Source organism: Paramisgurnus dabryanus, chromosome 23, assembly GCF_030506205.2.
Source record: "Paramisgurnus dabryanus chromosome 23, PD_genome_1.1, whole genome shotgun sequence".
Lineage (NCBI taxonomy): Eukaryota > Metazoa > Chordata > Actinopteri > Cypriniformes > Cobitidae > Paramisgurnus > Paramisgurnus dabryanus.
Genome location: NC_133359.1, coordinates 17,207,545 through 17,220,914, shown reverse-complemented (window position 1 = coordinate 17,220,914; position 13,370 = coordinate 17,207,545). Strand labels below are relative to the sequence as shown.

General features: G+C 39.6%; 1 protein-coding gene across 2 annotated transcripts in view; it reads right to left on the bottom strand.

Moving 5' to 3' along the window:
• Positions 1 to 5,455: 5,455 nt before the first annotated feature.
• Positions 5,456 to 13,370, bottom strand: part of sv2bb (synaptic vesicle glycoprotein 2Bb) — a 56,951-nt gene continuing 49,036 nt past the window's right edge. For both annotated transcript variants that reach the window (XM_065291571.2, XM_065291570.2), the window contains 8 exons: positions 11,287 to 11,376; positions 8,974 to 9,087; positions 8,779 to 8,867; positions 8,532 to 8,696; positions 8,306 to 8,439; positions 8,033 to 8,233; positions 7,753 to 7,912; positions 5,456 to 5,780 (listed from right to left, as the gene is read on the bottom strand). In XM_065291571.2, the coding sequence (XP_065147643.1) occupies positions 5,597 to 5,780; positions 7,753 to 7,912; positions 8,033 to 8,233; positions 8,306 to 8,439; positions 8,532 to 8,696; positions 8,779 to 8,867; positions 8,974 to 9,087; positions 11,287 to 11,376 (1,137 nt within the window). In that variant the 3' untranslated portion in view covers positions 5,456 to 5,596. The remainder of the gene's footprint in view (positions 5,781 to 7,752; positions 7,913 to 8,032; positions 8,234 to 8,305; positions 8,440 to 8,531; positions 8,697 to 8,778; positions 8,868 to 8,973; positions 9,088 to 11,286; positions 11,377 to 13,370) is intronic.

Genomic DNA, 13,370 nt, shown 5'->3' with positions numbered 1-13,370 from the left:
GGAATTTCACACCACACATGTAACTGAAGTAATGAAGCTGACTAAACAATATTAAGACCCATCACTTCGATATACTGTCATACTGAGAAGACCTTTCTAGAAAAAGACCCATTTAGACTTCAAGTTTGTTAGATTTCCCACTAAGAATTTTTACACGTGAATACACATGGATCTGGTAGTTGCCATCTATCTGGAAAAAAACTGGGAATGCAGAACTTAAAAGAATAGTTCACACAAAAATGAAAATCTTTCATGATTTTCTCATCATCATGTTGTTTTAAACCGGAATTATTTTTTTCTTCGGATGAACACAAAAGAAAATATTTCGATAAATGATGGTAAGCACACAGCAGATTGTAACCATTGACTTCCATAGTAGGAAAAACAAATACGATGGAATTCAATGTGTGCTTACCATCATTTCTCAAAATATCTTCTTTTGTTATCATTAGAAAAAAGAAATTCATACAGACTTAGAACAACATGAGGATAAGAAAATCATGACAAAATTTTCATTTTTGGGTGAACTATTTCTTTAATTTGAAAACACACTGATTTTTACAGAGAATGTGTCTCTACTGTACACTTTTAGACTTTTTGAATGCGTGTGGGAGTTTTGAGACGTCTCTGTTTAGACTGGCACCTTTACACGACAGCTTGAGAACTGCTAGGTGTTAAACCTGTGAGACACAGTTCACCAGAGCTTTTCGTGACCTTTCCTAACTGAAGTCAAGAGTTCATTTTGTAAACCTGAAGTGTTTTTGGCCAGTGTGTGGTTAACATTATCCCAACTGATTTGATACAGAACTTTGTTTACATGTATACATCTGGCAGAAAGTTTTTTTCCAAACCGAATGTGTGGTACCTGAAATAACCCAAGAGCCTTTGTTATGCTAAACACAATGCTACCAACTGAGTTACATGATCACTTAACTGTTGACTATCTCAAAAACAACTTTACCTAAAGTGACTTGCCTTCAAATACAGTAGCCTATACATATTCTTTATAATCGAACCCATAACCTTAAGTGGTGAATTCTGGATTGCTAAAAAGACATCCTATCCTTATTATCATTAAAATCTTTCACAACAGAAATGAAATGCTCCCTGAAATGTCCTTTCAAGAACTTGGTGACCCTCCTTTGTGTACTTACCTAACCCCGATCTCACCCTCTGGGAACCGAGAGGTGCCAGGATTGTGGTGGTCTTTGGCACCTCTGAGGGCTGGTGGATGAGAGAGTTAACATGAATTACTTCACCACCAGAATCCACCACAATCTTATAAGATCCAATGTTCGTGTGTATTCGAAAACATTAAAAGTCTTTGGGTTTTTAGGGTCCATGTTTCCATTCAGTATTGATGCTGATGTCATAGAGTCCATAGCAGCAACATTATCCAGATCTTCTCCTAACATTCCCATGGGAAGCACAATGTTTTCTTATTCCCTCCTCTGGTGGTGTGTGGCATTTTGCACCCTGGGTGTGAATCAAAACAAAATATCTTGGGAATGAAGTGCTGCAAATCAAGAGAAATATGACATTGCATTGTGAGGAAAACACACGTATGTGGTGCCCATATAAAAAAGGCCAAGTACTGTAAATATACAGTCAGTTATAAAATGATAGCTAATGACACTTAGGCTATGTTTAGTTAAAAATTTAAATGTTTTCTTTTGAGTTTTTGGAAAATGTAATGTAAATGTAAATGATAGTTCGACCAAAAATGATATTAAACCCATGATTTACTCACCCCGAAGCCGTCCGAGATGCATATGTCGATAATTTTTCAGACAAACACATTTTCAGTTATTTTAGAAAATGTCTAATATCTTTCAGCTGCTAAACAGTAAAGTTACGGGGTCCACATCCTTCAAGTCCCAAAAAAGTGCATATATCCTTCCCCAAAGAAATCCAAACGGCTCCAGGATGATAAACAAAGGTGTTCTGAGGGTAATCCGCGCGGTGTTGTTGTAGAAATATCCATATTTAAAACTTTATTAACGTAATAGAATACCTTCCGGTAGCGCCGCCATCTTAGACTCCTCTGTATTCAGGAGAGAGTATTAGCGTAGTGTACGCACTTTTCTTAGTGACGTATGACAAATACGGAGGGCGAGGGCACAGAGCAGCAGCAGAGAAACCTCCGTAAGCTGCATAAGCTCTCGACGTGACTAAGATGGCGGCATTACCGGAATCAAGTTATTTTCGTTTATAAAGTTTTTAATGTGGATATTTCTACAACAAAACGGTGCAGATTAGCCTCAGTAGGACTGTGTTTATCATCCTGGAGCCGTTTGGATTTATTTTGTAAAGGATAGATGCACATTTTTTGGACTTGAAGGACCTGGACCCCATAACTTCACATTTGATTAATTGAAAGATCTAAAACATTTTCAAAAATACCTGAAAAATGTGTTTGTCTGAAAAATTTGGACGGCTTTGGGGTGAGTAAATCATGGGTTTAATATCATTTTTGGCCGAACTATCCCTTAAATTACCTCCATCAAATTGTTGATGTGCCAATTGAGGCTTTGGACTAGTGATGGAAATTTTCGTTCATTTAGGTGACTCGTTCATTTTCAGTTCGTTCACCAAAATGATTCGTTCAGACTCGTTCACTGATTCGTTCAGTGACCATTTCTTAATTTTACAAAAATACGCCATTAGGTGGCAAAGATGTGTGTCATTATGTGTTATAAGACAATGAATGACTTTTCGCAAAAACTCATGCGTTTTTAATAAAGCTCAAATTGTGAAATACTAAGCATAATTTTATCAAGTTACCGAATATATTAAGACACACGTACATTCATAGTACATCTAATCTGGATTTGTTGTAAATAAAGACTCCCGTGCATGCCTCCTCTGGTTCAGTCAGTCATCAGATCCTCGTTCACGAATCATATAATTTCGGTCATGTCGTTCAAGACTTCGTTCAGACGCAGATGACTGATTTAAGTTCGGTGAAAGGGTGGATTAAACTATATAGACATATAAAACTATATTAAACAGAAATACAAATTTTTTCAACAGTAATTACCTTGCTTATCATTTGTATTAAGGTAAATAGTCCGCCTAAACATGGTTACTATAACTTTATTAAAATAAAACCACATGATTCTTTCACAAGATTGTTTACGTTGCACTCGCTATCTATACGATCTCTCTCATTCATTAGGTTGAACCTGTACCAGTCATTCAGTTTGTTTAAGAACGCGATCTCTCTATCTCTCTCTCGTTCGTTCAGACTCAAAACAGCGGCTCGGTCAGTGAAGGGCGTATTTATTCAGTACGTTGAGCCAATCATATGCTCGGCCACAGCTTATACTCGATTGCCATTGGCTCGTAGTTTTGTCACTCTTTGAAGGCGAAAAGAAAGCCGCGCATCATTTGTCCGTGCTCCTCAAGAAGGGAGGGAAATTTTAGTGAACGAGAAATATGAGTCAATGGATGGCGTGAACGAGAACGATTCGTTCACATAAAAGATTCGTTCAAAAAGAACGATTCGTTCACGAACGTAACATCACTACTTTGGACGAGACCTGGGAGAATAAGGAGGAGGGTTGTACGCAGGCATACTACATCTAATATCACACTTTTGCGTCACCATATGCAAGCAGATTTCCTCCTAAAAATGCTCGTAGAAACGCGAGATAAAAAGTGATAACGCAATGCCACTTTTGCGTTTTCTTTCAGATCGTTTCCGTGTAAACGTAGCCTTAATTGACAAGATTACACATGGGGAGAGAGTTAAGGCATATTGTATTTATTATAAAGGACCCATCTAGGATGTGGTCCTGTATCAACATTTTAATTAACCAATCAGATTGCAGAATTAGGATTAGGGTGTATGTTGGGTTTAGGATGGGGTTTGGGGCTTTCAATTTTTTTCTCAAACTATTATTTCACACTAATTTGAGAGGTAAAAATGGTTAGGGTTTCAGTTAAGGGTAAGCTGGGGTTTCTTTGATAAAAACGTAAAACAAAGGTGTTGTAAGTCAACCCACATACATCACCCCCCCCCCCAACTCCAGCCGTTGTGACGTACGTGCAGAATATCTTCTATGTCTAAAAACTGAAACCTCTCAACCAAGCGAAAAATCAACTTGGGTCCAGCTCAGTTTCCCAGGTCTTGTTGTGTTACATCTTTCACACAGTTGCGCAAATCCCAGAACAGAACGAGCTGACATGCAGAGACAGGATGAACTCATGCCAATGTGCAAAGTTCAACAAAAAAAATTAAATAAATAAATAAAGGAGGCAACTCATAACACATAAATATGTTTAATTTTGTAATTCATAATTTACAGTCACAAAACAAATCAAATCATCAGAACAGAAAACATACAATGAATCTATCTCGAAATAAATATAAAAGTGATGAAGCGAGTGGAAATAAATACAAATAAATAACAAAATATTTATGCATAAGTATTAACTTCTCTTATTTTGTTGAAACGCGATGGTCTTTGAGGAAATATCCATATTCATCTCGTAAAGAAACTTCGTAAACTTTCGATTCATTCTGGTGAATGCATTGTACACAATTTATTAATGCAAAGCAGTGATACAGTGACATGCACAGATCTGTTCAAGATTGATAAACTATGATGTTATGTTTGATTCATTATGCCCACATATTAAAGCGGCCCTCAACCATGTAAAACTACAGTGAGAATGCAGGTTACCGATGGTTTTATTTGCAGTGACACATACAGATTAGATCATCCAGACAATGTTTCACCAACAACACACTGAAGAAGACAAACGTTACACACATGCAACTCAGTCAACAACAAGTACATATATATGTGGCCCTGTGAAACTGCTCAATAGATGGCAACAGGGTTTAACTGAGCACCATCCGAGTCAACAAGACATCTCATTACGGTTTCTTGACTCCACAGGATGCACGATTAATGAAAAAACAGAAAGGACAGAGAGAGCGATAGAGAGCACTAAGAAACACAGAGTGAAAATATATCTTTTTTTAAGGTGCACCGTTCAAATTGGCCAATTACAATAAATAAAGCAAATAATAACAACCCAACAAACACAAGATCACATACTGCGCTGAGCATACAAATACATAAGGAAACAATTGGCCAAAATCATTGAAATCATTCTTATTGACACAGGACACTTGCAAACACCAGGACAAAAATACATTTTTATGTTATTATTAGCAAAAGGCAAAGGGTGAGAAGCTAGCTGCTTGCGGAAGGGCAAAATACAAGATAAAGAATACGATTTATTTAACAGTACCTGAATTTTTTGACCCAAAAAATGGCACAGGATTGAGACTTCAATGATCTGTCAACATATAATCCACAGCTACTCAAATCTGGGACAATTTTTTCCGTGTAGGAATTTACTGTAATACTCCTGGGACTACAGTATATAGCTAGTGCAGATATTTTGAAGCCCATTTTGAACAAATATTAGCTATATTTTGAACAAATATTAGCTATATTTCATAATATTAATTGTTAACAAGGGGTTGCGGTAGATCCACCATTTGGACAATATTGCAGTACTTCACACCATCAGCCATATCTACAGTAATTGGCTGGACCAATGGTTAGGCTTTGAATCTTCACAGCAAGATCTTCTCCCTGGTTTCGGGCAGTTTGAGGGCGAGCACTCCTCCGCCAACCAGAGCACAGAAAGATAGAAGAATGGGAATGACTTTGGTAATGCCTACAAATGAGGCGAAGATTGAGCTCCCCAATATGGCTGCCAGTTTACAAGTGGCATTCAGGACTCCAAATGCTGTGGCTCTATAAAAGAAAGTAAGAGCTATTAGCATAACAATTCAAAGCTGATGTTCATTCTCTCGTGCACAGGTCTTCTTCAACCTTTTTCAGGCCAAGGACCTATAAAGAGATTAAACATCCATTCTGACTTATTAACACAGTTTAAGAGTTGTAGTCATCATGCTAAACATAAGCAGAATGTCAAATAAGCATTTAAGCTTGTGACGGAGTATTTCTGGGCCAAAGTCACACCTCCTATACAAGTTTCAGAAAGTTTTCAAACAGGGGAATCTGTTACACCTGACTGACCCCATATTCCCTTTATGGTCCTTTACCCCCTGAAAAGCACGCATGCCCTGCATGTCAAGTGAGAGCGAGAACGTGCATTAGCATTGCTCCATCGAGTAGAAGTCACTGGTATCACTGCACAGCACCCGACAACTTTGTTTTAGCAAGATGGATTCACCAACAGTGGATGCAGTTCGTTTTACACGGACAGTAAAGTAATTGCGAATGGGTTTATGTTGTTCCTGGCTGCATTTCGGAGAGGATTGCTTTACAAACAAGGCTCAGTTTGATGTTGGATTTGCCACTTGTTTACTGATGGATCGGTCCCAACTTTATAAGACCCTGTTTAGGAGTCTCAACCACAGGCGTAAGTAAATCAAAATCTCACGTGTTTTGTTTGCAATCGGCACATACGTGCATGTAATGTAAACAACATGAAAAACAGCAAACCTTTTTACTCAGTTGGCATTGTACTGCACTTACAACATTTACACAATGCATTAAAAAAATGTACGTCACTTTTTTATTAAAATAGCGAATAAACAAACAAGGATTTATTACCAGAATGAGAAGTCCTGCTGTAAGTGTCTTTGCTTTTGTTCCTGTTGATCAATTACTGAACCAGTATCCGATTCTGTTTGTGCTACTCAAGATAATGATTAATTTGTGAATTTATTAACTCTTTCTCCGCCAGCGTTTTTAATAAAAAGTTGCCAGCGCCAGCATTTTTCATGATTTTCACAAAATTTGAATGCCTTCCAGAAAATGTTCTTCTTAAAATATATAAATATACAGACCCTCTGCTTTCAAACAAACAAAAAAACTTTCATCCTACCTTCATTAGTTCTCTTTTTATCACCTCTCGAATATGGGTAGGTTTCTTCAAAAACACCAAATTTTGAGCAAAAGCTTAGATAATTCAATTTTTGTGAAGGACTTTTGATAGAGATCAGATGCAGAGCGATCCTCAAAACTTACACGGACATATAGCTGTTTGCCATAGGGCGATACATCCGGGTTTTATAAGTTGCAAGGAAAAAAGCGGTATTGCGAAAGCCGGAAATACTCATCATTGGCAGGGAAGCGTTTTCTCTTAATTGACAAGTTAACTCGCCATGGCAGGGAAGTTAATGCTTCAACAACAAAGTTTACAATATTTTTCCACTCAATAGACATCTATTTAAACAAAATTAATGCTCTCGGTATCTTAATTTTTTTGAAATTGCTCTGTATAGACGGTTTCATCGGACGCACGTGATACACGTCTGGATCCGAACCTTACTTCCGGTTTCGTTTTTTTAATCGTTTAGTTACTAAACTGATCTCTTGAACGAATGCCTCGTCGAAAATAACAAATGTTTTGGTTTCCTAGGTAATTTATGTGTTGTTTTTTTTGCTTGTTATATAAATAAACTACGTTTAAAGAACTTTGTTATTATTTATTCTTAGCGGAGTTTACCGGAAGTTACGTGCGGACCGCGACAGCCGCTTGTTTATGTTGTTACTGCTGAAAAGGTCTATAGAGCTTCTTTACAAAGTAACATTGCCGCCTACTGGCCTGGCACGCATAATACAGCATTTTTCGCGAATCGGGGTATACGCAGATCTTTTTGGTAATGTTGTTGTGCATACAAAAAAACGTTTTCATTTTTTAATACATCGTTGGTGTGTAAACCCAGCCTTAGATACTGTTTATGTTAAACAATACCTTTTTGAAGCTGGGTAGAGCTCCACAGTAATGACCTGGATGCCGTTCCACGCCGCTACGCTAACTCCACAGAACAAACATTGCCAAGCTATGATGGCCGCCTCACTAAAGCTCAAGAAAAGGAAGAAGGTACAGCCAGCCGAAATAAGCATCGAACCACCTGCAGAGAAAACCGTAAATGTATTAAAAATGAACAGGATGGTGTGCAAAGGCTTTTGTGGTTAAAAAACATTAGCTACTTAGATTACAGACTGCTTTTTCTAAAAACAGTCTTGCTTACCTATTATCTTAATTCTCCCAATTTTGTCCATGAAAAGTGCTGAGATTATATTTCCAGGCAGCACAGCCAAGCTACCCAGAAAGCTGACCAAGTAGATGAGAACGTCATTCTCCTCACCGTAGTCCAGGTGGCATCCCTTCCTAGTGTGCTCGAAGGTAACGTTCTCGAATGTACAGTCGACAAACTTCTCCTTGTATAAATCTGTGGAAATGATGAAGAAACAGTAAATGCTGGTTCCTTAGATCGTAAGATCATAGATGTAAGCTCTCTTACCCGTGTCGTAAAATGTAGTCCTGATAAGTGTGCAGTTTTCAAAGAAGGTTTCTGTGGATCTGATGTTCTCAAAGAAGCAGTCCACAAACAGAGAGTCTTCGAACTTCACAGACTTCATCTCCATGTTGATGAACCTAAAAGAAAGTCCATAGCACAGTTTAAGATCTTGCTGCTTGACAATTGTGAATTTTACACTTATGTTCGTGTCACGATGTACGGGACGCACTTATCGTTGATGTATTCGCCTTCTTTGTGAACCTGATTCTCCAAGGAGAAGTTGAAATGAAACTGCTCCACCTTCTCTCTATGAAACACTTTCAGCTTGGATTCGTACTCCTCGTGCTGTAGGTATTTTATCATGTCAGGAAACCACACCGAAAGCCCGTAATAACTGAAATAAAATATTTCAGATGTTTTATTAAATGCATACTTTGTGTATCTAGGGTGCAAGTATGTACTACTGTAGTGTTTACCTAAATGCCATTGTGAACCATATAACAGCCATTAGCAGAGTAGCGAGTCTTAGATCCCGACCAAACAGGGACAAAACATTTCGGATGACCTGCACACAAAATTGTTCACATTTAAATGAAATATGGAAAAATAAATGCGCATCATAGCAATCCATATACATATAAAGGTGCAACAGAATTAGATGTAAAGTTTACCAGTTTGGTCAGTGTCAAAGTCCGAACAAACCATCTCTGAAAAGCTGTTCCAGTCGCAGTCTGAATCTCAATAAACTCGTCTTCCTGTGTCTTTGGAGTCTTGATATGTGTTACCTGGATCAGTAAAGTTTTCAAAACAATGACACATGAATCTTTACTCATTAAAAAAAATCTCATCAATCTCACTCTCAGAAAAAAGGCAAAAACGTTTTTAAAAGGTCCTAATATGTACCATATAAGTACAGATGTGTGCCTTTGAGGTACCAGTTTGCACCAAGCGTGCCGCACAAGCCCTGAAAAGTGAAGCCAAAACGTCTTGATCCCCCGGTCCCAGTATAGGTCATAAACCCCACCTCCCCCATGTTATTCAATGGGACTTGAGACCAATTGTTTTTAAAATAAGTTTGTTTTTATTGAGTGCTCACGTCATGATTGACAGCTGTGATATGCGCATTCTGCGAGAGCGAGGGCGGGGCCTTGATTTCGCGGCTTTACTTCCTGCTCACTACTGCGCAGGACTGGTCCCGGGATCGCTACTCCGCAAACTCAAGACCCAAGATGTCACCGCCGTATCGGGATACTGATGGCGCATTCACGGCGCATTCACACGGGCGTCAGCGTTGACGCTTCCCATTCACTTTTAATGAGTGATGTCATGCGTTGCCGAACCGAATTGTTGATCCGTCGGCGCCGCGTCAGTGCCGTTGCTCGCGACAGAAGTTGAACATTTCTCAACTTTTCAAGCGGCAACGTGTGCGTCAGCCAATCAGATTGCCTTATGCAAATAAGCTAGGCAGAGCCAGCCAATTACGTTTATGGAAGAACGGAGCATGTGTAGCGGCCACTGTGATTGGCTGTTGGCCATGCTTCAGACAAGCCTTCCGTTAAGCGTTAACGCTTACGCCCCGTGTGAATGCGCCGTCACACGGGGCATAAGCGTTGGCGCTTCCCATTCACTTTTAATGGGTGACATCAAGCGTTGGCGAACTGAATTGTGGATCCGTCGGCGCCGCGTCACTGCCGTTGCTCGTGGCAGAAGTTGAACATTTCTCAACAATCAGATTGCCTTAAGCAAATAACCTAGGCAGAGCCAGCCAATTACGTTTATGGAAGACCGGCGCATGTGCTGCGGCCCCTGTGATTTGGCTGTTGGCCACGCTTCAGACAAGCCTTCCGTTAAGCGTTAACGCTTACACCCCGTGTGAATGCGCCGTCACACGGGGCATAAGCGTTGACGCTTCCCATTCACTTTTAATGGGTGACATCAAGCGTTGGCGAACTGAATTGTGGATCCGTCGGCGCCGCGTCACTGCCGTTGCTCGTGGCAGAAGTTGAACATTTCTCAACAATCAGATTGCCTTAAGCAAATAACCTAGGCAGAGCCAGCCAATTACGTTTATGGAAGACCGGCGCATGTGCTGCGGCCCCTGTGATTTGGCTGTTGGCCACGCTTCAGACAAGCCTTCCGTTAAGCGTTAACGCTTACGCCCCGTGTGAATGTACCATCACGGCTTATCTTTTCAGCAATGGAAGAGAGCGAACGGGCGTTGTCCATCTTTTTTTACAGTCTATGGTTTGCACTTTTATGACGCTTTTCCATTGCATAGTATCCCATGGGTAAGGTCACTTTACTTTAGCTCGGTTAGCTTTTCCATTGAGTTTGGTATCACTTCAGAGTTGGAAAGAGTTTTTGGCATGTCATTATATTTGAGGTGCCTACTGCTGTGACATCATACAAAAAGTGGGAGCGAGCATCATTGGAATGCAGTGTTTCCCATACATTAATTTATTTGAATAAATTCCCCAAAATTAAAATTGACCACCACAAATAGATGTTTGCAGATGGCATTTATCACTACCCCTGTCTCACATGACAGTTTCTGTACCCTCCACCCATGACGTCATTTGACACCCTCCACTGAGCCTCATTTATGCGGACGTGCTGCCACAAACTGCAAGTCTGGAAAACACTGGTATTGCAATGGAAAAGCCCTTAAAAGTGAGGTGACCCAAGGCGTGGGGTAGCCTACTATGCAATGGAAAATTGTCATTAGGTACAAAAGTGTACTTTTTGAAAAGGTACTACCCCGGTGACAACATTTTATGCCTTCTTGTATCTTTTTTTCTGAGAGTGCATGATAGACAGCAGTGCACAGGATCAAGACATTGATAAACATTTTGATTTATTTACATAATTATGCAATTGGCAGATGCTTTTATCCAAATTGAATTACAACGCATTCAATTGATTTCTTATCAGTATGTGTTCCCAACATACAGTGTGGATTTACAGCTCTCAAGAGTCAGACTTACAGTAAACACTCTCTCTGGTTCTCCTTTCGCTCTCCAGTTGGTATCATGGACCTGTTTCAGAATCATCCAAGCCTCATCATGTTTGGCGTTCTGGAAAAGTCGATAAGAGTGATGTCATAGATGTGTAATTTTTACAAACTGGCTACATACACACACAGTCTTTGTTTGAGATTGACAACATAAGAGCTGTGCACGTTAATAAATACACAATTTACTATATTCATACACAAATTTGACTCAATGAATGAATAACTGAAGTCAAGTGTTAACTATTGTAGTAAACTATTGTAAATCATACTATACTGAAGTATTTTATAGTGATTATACTTTAAATAAACATACATAATGCTTACCAAAAAGGCTACATTTTACTGACTACATTTTATTTAAATTGTTATTAACAAAATACAGAGGTGTAAAGTACTTGAGTAATTTTACTTGATTACTGTACTTAAGTATTATTTTTGGGGATTTTTACTTTACTTGAGTACAATTTAAAATCAGTACTTTTACTTTTACTTGATTACATTTTTTTAAGAAAAAAAGTACTTTTTACTCCTTACAATTTTATTTACAGTCAAAAAGTACTTATTTTTTAGAGATCACTTTATTTTCCCTTACTCTTACCAAACCAATTGAATTGTGCTGATGGACAGTTTAATTTAAATGTTATTTATTTTCCTTGGCCGAGATACAGCGTGCCACTCTCTGAAATTCATACGGTCGTAGCTCAGGGTGTTCGCCCTTCGGGTCCCTTATCCTACCTGAGAGGGCCTTTTCAACGAGCCAACCCCCGACTCTCTAACCCTTTCTGTGGCCGACGGTCTCCTGAATTTCAAACGTTCGTGGCTCGGTCGCTTTAAGTCCTAGGCATTCGCCCTTGGCGTCCCTTATCCTGATAGGGCCTTTCCAACGAGCCAACCCTGACGCTCTAACCCTTTCCACGGCTGAGATACAGTGGTCATTCCCCTGATTTTCCAACGACCGTAGCTTGGATACCTTTGGGTCGCTTATACCCGAGGGGACTTAAGGTGCCCGAGCTACAGCCGTGGAAAAAATCGAGGAAAGGACCACCGTATCTTGTACGGGGAAAGGGCTAGAGACTCATGGGGGGCTTGTTGGAAAGGCCCTCTTGGGTAGGATAAGGGACCCGAAGGGCGAACGCCCTGGACTTAAGGTGCCTGAGCTAAGGCCAAGGAAAATTCTGGAAAGGGTTGACCATATCTCGGCCCGAGAAAGGGCTAGAGACTCGCGAGTGGGCTCGTCGGATGAAGATTTTTTCGCTTCTTTGAAACCGACAACACATTAAGCCAGCTAAAAGTTGGATGGATATCTGGCCTGAGTTTCAGACACCAGGAAGTCTCTGTTCACGTTCACTGCTATTTGCAGCCTCTCTATCAAGACTAAGACCTTGTTCACGCTGTCCGTCCAAATCTGATTTTGTTGCATGTCTGACTGGACAGACTCACTGTCCACATTGTGTATCACAACTGTTTAGATCCGATCTGTGCGTCCTGTTGGGTTTTGCAATTTTCTGGATTATCTGCAGTGTTTCTATGGCAATGACGTCACACTGGCACAACAATTGTGTTTACATTTTGCGTGACGCAACAGCATGACGTAACCGAAAAGCTACAAAAATACGATCAGAGCGGTCAGACTTAAATGTATTTCTGGAAATGTGATTTGAAAAGTATTTCAAACCACCTCTGGATATAGCTTGAAGCAGAAAAGAAAAAAACAGATTTCATGTGGTTTTTAGCCGTTCACACGTTCTAAATGTGATTGGGTTCCAATCGAATATGAACCAAAATCAGATTTGGACTGACAGTGTGAACAAGAACTAATACAACTCTTTCTGCACTGGCTGTCTGTGAGATGCTTGATACTTAATTTTGAAAATCAGCTTCTGCTTTAGTTAAATTCGAGGTTTCAAAACTTTGAGTAGCATGATGGATACTGAAATTAGGTCGTTTTATAGTTGAAATACAATTAAATACAAACAGTTGTAAAGCAGGATAAAACCTTGTATGTGGTGCATTCACTTCATGTTTTTAGAGATTAAAAGCTTAAACAAGAATCTC